We start from the raw sequence: 8856 nt of genomic DNA on the forward strand, positions 1-8856 counted from the left end.
TCAGAAATGTTCCATTATTCTGAGATAAATCATACTATATACAACCGTTTTCTGTACACATTTGGTTATAACATCTTAACGGTTTTGCAAACTATTCCCGAAATGTTCCATTATTTTGAGATATATCATACTGTACATTCCATTTTTTTCTGTGAACATCTTGTCATAAGATTATAATAACGTTTCAGCAAAATATTTCAGAAATGCCCAGTTATTTGGAGATAAATCATTCTATACACCCCGGCTCAAACTACAAATGTTTCAAAAACACCCACGAAATATTTCGCCAAATATTTTCAATTTGTATCATTCCAGAAACATTTTAGCATCTTGTTTCTGTAAAGATTTGGTTAGGTCTCTCTCTCAACCCTCAACCCTTGAAGATCCGGGTTAGAATTGGTCTTCAGTAACTCCGTAAGAGGCGACTAACGGGATCGGGTGATCAGACAAACTGACTTGTTTGACACATGTTATCGTATCCCAATTGTGTTGATCGATGCTCACGATATGTTTATCACTGGATTGTCTGATCCAGACTCTGTTATTTACAGACCGCCGCCAGCTGGGATATTGCTGAGTGCGGCGTTAAACAACCAACCATCTAACCAACCCAATCTCTGGGCAACGTCGTATCGAGTCACGTCGGCAGATTCTACGTACGTTTCCTTAGAACCTTTTTCTTATCAGCTGTGTTTAATAGTATTTCGGCGTTACATCACGTGAGCTGTGTCTAACAGTATTTCGGCCTTACATCACGTGAGCTGTGTCTAACAGTATTTCGGCCTTACATCACGTGAGCTGTGTCTAACAGTATTTCGGCCTTACATCACGTGAGCTGTGTCTAACAGTATTTTAGCGTTACATCACATGAGCTGTGTCTAACAGTATTTCGGCCTTACATCACATGAGCTGTGTCTAACAGTATTTTAGCGTTACATCACATGAGCTGCGTCTAACAGTATTTCGGCCTTACATCACATGAGCTGCGTCTAACAGTATTTCGGCCTTACATCACATGAGCTGTGTCTAACAGTATTTCGGCCTTACATCACGTGAGCTGTGTCTAACAGTATTTTAGCGTTACATCACGTGAGCTGTGTCTAACAGTATTTTAGCGTTACATCAAGTGAGCTGTGTCTAACAGTATTTCGGCGTTACATCACGTGAGCTGTGTCTAACAGTATTTTAGCGTTACATTACGTGAGCTGTGTCTAACAGTATTTCGGCCTTACATCACGTGAGCTGTGTCTAACAGTATTTCGTCCTTACATCACGTGAGCTGTGTCTAACAGTATTTTAGCGTTACATCACGTGAGCTGTGTCTAACAGTATTTCGGCGTTACATCATGTGATCTGGACGTTTGCGGCACACCATGTCTTAGAATTACAATGGCAAAGAGGGGATAACCTGTTATTGTTCCCATCCCAATTTCAATTTTTTATTCTCATAAACCACCTTGGTGGTACAAGAGCATATATTGTAAACATATATACAAATACAAATTCAAGTACAAGATTGCAGAACACAACATATTAACATTTTTTCTGACAAGAGATGATAGATGTACGACTTCGAGATGTTTTTACAGATAATAGTTTCGTGAACTTTGTTTCACTGGGAAAAGAGGTTAGATGGGTGGGTAAATATTAAATTGTTTCCTCAAAGTATCAAATGCTTTGCAATGAAAAATATAATGATATTCATCTGCAAGTGCATAGTTGTCAATTTCTTTCGCCCCTTGGAATATTATACCAGCGGCCCGTCTCAATAGGTAACTATGGTTACATGTTCTAAATCTCAATAATGGTAAAGAAATCCCACTGGCACAACTGCTCATTATTCAACAAATAAAGACGTTGAATTCTGTTTCGGCGTTGTCTCTGAAACACTGACGGCCTTGTGTAAGCTTTTTCCCTCTTTGGAGGAACAACAGCACCAGTTTCCATTACATGGGAAAGTTTTTCGAAGGCTTTGTGGACTAACTGGAACGTCCAAAACTCGGAATTACGAGAAAAGAATCGAAGTAACGTGAATATACTAGGAATTTCGAGAAAAATATTAAAATACAGAGGAAATAATGGAAGCTATGAGAAAAAGTTCGAAATTTCGAGTTTTCGAAAGTAACTTGAACTAACGAAAAATGATCGAATCGATTATTTACTGACAACCATCATATAGCTGGAATATCGCTGCAAAACAAAACATTATCCTATTCAGACAATGACCACTTTTCAGTCGATCCAAACTTTCTTGTGTGAAAGTGAAAATAGACATCCCAAACAACTATGGTTACACTGAATTCCAATTCCTTGTTACATAAGAAAATGGTATTTACAAATGAATTTTAATTTTAAACTTTAATAACATCGTATGGCGAGGTGTAGGCAGCATGACTTTAACTAAGACGTCACAGACTGCCCCTGTTTGATGAGGTCGTAAAATGATTCACAATGCATCTGGCTCACTGGTTACACCTGTTATGTGTTTTTTGCGCTTATTCAGTGTCGTTCTGTAACGCACAATGTGAATGATATAATATCAGGTCCGTACCAGACCGCCAAACGTTTCTAGCGGGAGAGCCTCGTTTTGAGATTTCCAGGTTTCCGTTTGTCAGAGCTCCTGTACGACAGAGCACGCTGCACGATGTGTTTGCAAGGATTAGAAGGAGCGTAGTGTTGCAATATGCAAGTGCTTAGATGTATCAAATAATACTTATTAATAATTATGTATCCAGTTAAATGAATTGGTCTCACAATTCTGGACTGGTTATTGTACTAAGTTGTGCAATAGGTCGGGACTCAGTCAACAGGAAACGAGACTGTTGTGTAATCAATGTTTTGACTTACGGACATCTCACTAACAAAACATGTTTTATGAAACTACAAGTAACAAACTATAGTTTAAAAGTGAGTGAAATTATCGACTCTAAGTGTATAGATAGGACATAATATTCTGAACCTCATTTGAGAATTGGTTTACAAGCACGGGGTACCCCAACGTCCAAAATATGTTGTAAGGGGTGGGGGGGGGATGGCAGGATATACGCCATTTTGTTTTATGACGTCATTATTTTTCTCACGGACAGCTGAGTACAAGGTCATTGACCCCCCCGGTGAAACGAGGTCAGCCAGGTGTTCAATGACGTCATAAACAAAATGGCGTATATCCTGCCATACCCCCCTCTACAACAAAAATATATATCTCTGCCATCATTGAACAAAGTGTAAATCCAATCTTCATTTAAGCACTGTTTAACATCTATAATATTATTTTGAAACGAAAACATGCATGCAAGTTATAATATTTATTATTCATATTTAAATTCAATTAAGAATTACAGCGCAGTTTCCAGTTACCCACTGATGAAATTTGCACAGACCGTGACTAATCTAGTCAAAGGGCTTGTTTGTTTGCTCTTTAACGCCCTACTCAGCAATATTCAAGGTTTTGATCTATGTGTAACTGAGTCTAGATCAGACAATCCAGTGACTCACATCATGAGCAACGATTTACCCAGTTGGGAAAGGATGATGCGTTTTAACAAGTCATCAAACCTGACTGATGATAGGTAAAGGCCGGTTCTGCCCCAGCTGAACGATGGAGCCGAGGTAATTATAGAAATGCGTCATGACAAGGTGTGGTGCAATATTCAGGCTATGTATAGTAGAGGGAATCCCTTCACTAAAGATAGCGAGAGAGGCGCCAGCTACGAATCTGACGTGATTGTTTCATCCTGTCTGAGGTTAGAAGTGAAAATACTTAGACTAAAGATAATGACAAGCTATGAATGGGATAGCTCTTTATAAATGTTCATAGGTAATGGTTTGATATTCTTACAAGACAAGCAGGACTATATTATAGGAAAGAATGTTATTGTGAACCCCATTGAGAGGGAAACTGGGTCGAACATAGTGAGACGCTGGCTCACTTCAGACGCCTATTGTATACAAACCCTAATGGATCATTCATAGCCTTACATTGATGCTTATAAAGCCAGGTGGTTTTTGTTAGAAATGTAAATCCTAGTCTAAAGTTAGAAAGGTTATATATTTGGATCATTGGTAGGAAGGAAAAAATACGGATTTTCTCAATAGCTCTCTCCATAGGTTATACATGTATTTATAACCTCTCAACTACTGTGGGTGAAATGGGGACACTGTTTCAAACACTCGCTGCGTTTCTTGATGACAGATCACGTAGAGTAGATAAGAATATTTAAATCAAAGCAACCATATATATATATATATACTTTTCTGTAACGGTATGCGCGATCCAGTTCTGTATGTATGGGATTCTATCTTTCGTAGACTGTGTGCGCAGGTTGAAACATGAGTAGAAATGAGTGAAGAGTGATGCTGTGAACTAAGCAGTTATCTCCCTTCCCAATTTCATTTCAAACAGATAACTAATGTTCACTTATGCTGGTTGCATGTTTTCTATATAAAAGAGTCAAGAGCGGTTGGCGGGTTATTCAAACTGCTGTCAGCACGGAGTAAGGACCGCGAGGGAGCTCTCTACACATACTGCAGTGTGAAAGAAACATTTTGAAAGGTGGGCGAACAGCACCACTGCGTAACCAACACATTTTCAGAGTAATATCAATCAAGTTTATGTGAATGGGGGTTATTTAAAATATAATACTATTTCACTGGCCCCATATTGTAGGCTACAATACGTAATTGTATAAGTTACATTATAAACTACACCCTTGTGTATATAGAGTCGATAGTATTTAACACACTACCTCTTGTATTACAGGATGTCAGAAAAACAAAGGTTGCTGGACTGTGTGGATTCTTTGTATGATTTAGAGAAATGGGCTGCAGACAATGGATTGATACATGATGCAGATGTGAATTTAAAACGTATTGAACTGCTTGCAAATAACATTAGCCATAGGGAAAATGTGACACCCTCTCAAGCACAGCACACTTGTCATACATGCGCTAAGACATTCACACAGAAAAGAAATCTTCTCCGCCATGTTAGGACAGTGCACAACAACGAGAGATATAACTGTGAGCAATGTGGAAAATGTTATTCCCGCCTGGACGCACTTCAAAGTCACAAATGTGAAACTACTATTAAGAGGAAGGGAAGTGAAACAGCAGCAGAACCGCCGGCAAAACGTTCCTGTCTACATCCACTGAACACGGATTCTAATGTACCAGCCAGATTTCATACGTGTAATTTTTGTGGAAAGTACAAATGTTTGCTACCCGGGAAATTGTTCTGCGAATACTGTGCTCATCGGGGAAGGGAATGCATGAATTGTCACCGTCCTCTCCCTGAGCGCTTCTACAGTGAGCGTGTGAACCAGTGCGACAGCTGTGTGAGGAGACGCCAACGTTATGAAGCAAGGCAGGTAAACCAGACTGGAGGAGGTCAGACTGGAAGGGTCGCTGAGGACAACAACAATTACCCCCAGTGAAACAAACAATGTTGACATTCTACAGTTTTGGGCTGATGAACAGTTCAACATACAGACAATTTTGCATGATTTTATGACAAAGAAGAAAGGTATGAAATGGTTTCTTACATTAAGACTGAAATTCATTAAATATGATGAGAATAATGAAAGCATGTTGGCCGAACCCGTTTTAAGAACCACAAACTATTGGGTAACTAATTCATCTGAAATAGACGAGCAGTTAGCTGAAGCGTTTCAGAAGTTGTATACCTCATCTCAAGAGTTTCAGGCTGAGGGGAGCGGGTGGATGTTGGATGGTATCATTCATCTTGAGGTGAATACAGCTGAATATGTTCCTCTGTCAGCAAGCTCATACATTCCTCTCCCCAAGTATGTGGCAGAAAAGAAAGCTGTTTTGAATATTAAAAATAATGACCAAAAATGTTTTATATGGTCCGTATTGGCAGGTCTGCATCCTTTAGATAGAAAGCAACATCCCGAGAGGGTTTGTAAATATCTTCCATTTCTATCTGAGTTGAATCTTCAAGGCATTGATTTCCCCATACATCTGTCCCAAATTCCGCAATTTGAGAAACAAAATCAAATCTCAGTGAATGTCTTTGGATATGAAGAGAAGATGTTTCCTCTCCATATTAGCAAACAAAAGTGTGACAAAACAGTATATGTATTGCTACTCTCTCATGGAGAGAAGAGACATTTTTGCTTGATTCGAAATTTTAGTCGCCTTATGGGGGACAGAACCAAGCATGAACACAACCAGTTTTACTGCAGGCGTTGTCTACATGGGTTTTGCAGACAGGATTTGTTAGGGGATCATTCCATTTATTGTTCTGAGCACAGTCCGCAGAAGATCCGATTACCAAATGAATATAACAAATGGATTCAATTTGATTCTATACAGAAACAGCTAAAAGTACCCTTTGTCATTTATGCTGACTTTGAGGCACTGACCAGAAAAGTCAGTGAGGGTAACAAAACAGGAAATACCACCCTCTATCAACAGCATGAACCTTCTGGTTATTGCTATAAAGTTGTCTGCTCAAATCCCGAATTTACAAAACCATCAGTAGTGTACCGGGGACCTGATGTCATTTCTCATTTTATTGACGCTTTATTACAAGAAGAGAAAGTCATCAATGAAAAACTAAAAACGTCATATCCTATTGATATGACAAAAGAAGCAGAATTGAACTTTCAAATGGCAGATACCTGCCATGTTTGTCAAGAACCTTTCGATTCAGAATCTGTCAAGGTGCACGACCACGATCACATGGTAGAAAGAAATAATTATCGTGGTGCTGCACATAAGGATTGCAATCTCCAACTGAAATTCAAAAAGAGTAAGAAAGAGAAAAGGGGAAAGAAAGGGGATCAGGGTAGAAACAAAGCAGGTAATAAAGAGAGAAAGGGACCAGATTGTGTCATACCCATAATTTTTCACAATCTACGGGGTTACGATTCACACCACCTCATTAAACATCTAGACAAATCAGTGAACCAACAGCTTAGCTGCTTAGCTAACAACATGGAGAAATACATTTCCTTCTCCATTGGAAATTTAAGGTTCATTGATTCTCTCCAGTTTCTTTCAGCTCCCTTAGATACTTTAGTTACAAATCTGGTGAAGAAAGACCCATCCCAGTTCTGTCATTTAAGAAAGGAATTTCCAATCCCATCTCAGGCAGAGCTGTTATTGAGAAAGGGGGTCTATCCCTATGACTTCATGGATGATGAATGCAAATTTAAACTGACTCAACTCCCTAAACAGGCAGATTTTTTCAGTAAGTTAACTGGAAATTCTCTCACTGATGGAGATTATGCACATGCACAAAATGTGTGGTCTTTCTTTGAATTACAAAACATGGGGGAATATCACGACCTGTATGTGAAAACAGACGTATTGCTTTTAGCAGATATCTTTGAACGTTTTAGAGCAATGGCACTCCAGTACTATCATTTAGACCCAGCTCATTACTACACTCTCCCTGGCATGGGATGGGATGCCATGTTGAAAATGGGAAAGGTTGAGCTTGAGCGTTTGACTGATATTGACCAAATTCTCATGATAGAATCAGGAATGAGGGGTGGTATTAGCATGATATCGAAGAAACACAGCCTTTCAAACCTTCCAGGGCAAGATGGTTATCATTCAGATAAACCGAACAAACATTTGATATACTGGGATGCGAACAATCTCTATGGGTGGGCAATGTCTCAAGCCCTACCTGAGCGAAATTTTGAGTGGGTTGAGGATGTTGATGAGTTAGATATTATGGGTGTGACCCCTGATGCTGACATTGGATATATTTTAGAGGTGGATTTAGAATATCCCACATATCTGCTTGATGCCCACAGTGACTATCCCCTTGCTCCTGAGTCTATGATAGTAACCAAGGACATGCTTTCATCACACTCTGAGAAATTGAAAGAGAAACTGGTAATCAAGGGAAAACCAAGTGGAAAGCTTGTCCCTAATTTGTTCAACAAACAGAAATATGTCTTACATTATAGAAATTTGCAGTTTTATCTGAGTCAGGGATTGATTCTCACAAAGATTCATAGAGCCATTCAGTTCAGACAGACGCCATGGCTTAAACCATTTATTCAATACAGAGAAACGTAGACAGTCTACAGATAAGTCTGACAAAGCTTTTTCCAAACTGATGAATAACTCTTGTTTTGGTCGCAGCATGATGAATGTGCGAAAGCATGTGAATGTGGAACTTGTCAATTCTGACAAACGCCTGAGAAAGCTGTGTGCCAAACCCACTTTTGAAGCATTCAAAATTTTTAACCCTGATTTAGCTGCTGTTCACTTGAAGAAAGTTTGTTTTTTAATCAACCTCTGTACGCTGGTTTTTCCATATAAGATTTATCCAAAGTACACATGTACGACTTCCACTACAACTTCATTAAACCCAACTATGGATCCAAAGCACAGTTGTGTTTTACAGACACAGACTCGCTGTGCTATGAAATTGAAACCCCTGATTTGTATGGGGACATGGGAAGGCATGCACATCTGTTTGATACTAGTAATTATGAAAAAGACCACCCTCTCTTCTCAAGACAAAATGAAAATGTGTTAGGAAAATTCAAAGATGAATTGAAGGGAGAGGAAATGATTGAGTTTATAGGTCTCCGCCCCAAAATGTATTCCATGTTTTATAAAGAAACAGAAACAAAAACAGTTGATGGAGAGGAAGTTGAAATAGTACTTGATGCAGAGAAAAAGACAGCCAAAGGCATTAGCGAAACCGTAAAAAACAAACATCTTTGCCATGAACTGTACAAACAGTGTCTTTTTTGACAAGGTAGAATTCAGACATGAGGTGGGACAAATTCAGAGTAAAAGCCATCAGCTGTACACTGCTTGCATCAACAAAATCAGTCTTTCCCCTTTTGATGACAAACGTTTTGTGTT

The 8856-nt window shown here is 39.0% G+C and overlaps 1 protein-coding gene across 1 annotated transcript; it reads left to right on the plus strand.

Moving 5' to 3' along the window:
• The first annotated feature begins 4465 nt into the window (after window positions 1-4465).
• On the plus strand, window positions 4466-8055 carry LOC124292570. The gene is made up of 2 exons (XM_046729710.1): window positions 4466-4552; window positions 4760-8055. Exon 2 carries the CDS (start codon window positions 5506-5508, stop codon window positions 8053-8055), a length of 2550 nt encoding a protein of 849 aa, XP_046585666.1. The 5' UTR covers window positions 4466-4552; window positions 4760-5505.
• Window positions 8056-8856: the final 801 nt, after the last annotated feature.

This window comes from Haliotis rubra, unplaced genomic scaffold (assembly GCF_003918875.1).
Source record: "Haliotis rubra isolate DU_JTF1 unplaced genomic scaffold, ASM391887v1 Scf52, whole genome shotgun sequence".
In the NCBI taxonomy this organism is placed as follows: Eukaryota; Metazoa; Mollusca; class Gastropoda; order Lepetellida; family Haliotidae; genus Haliotis; species Haliotis rubra.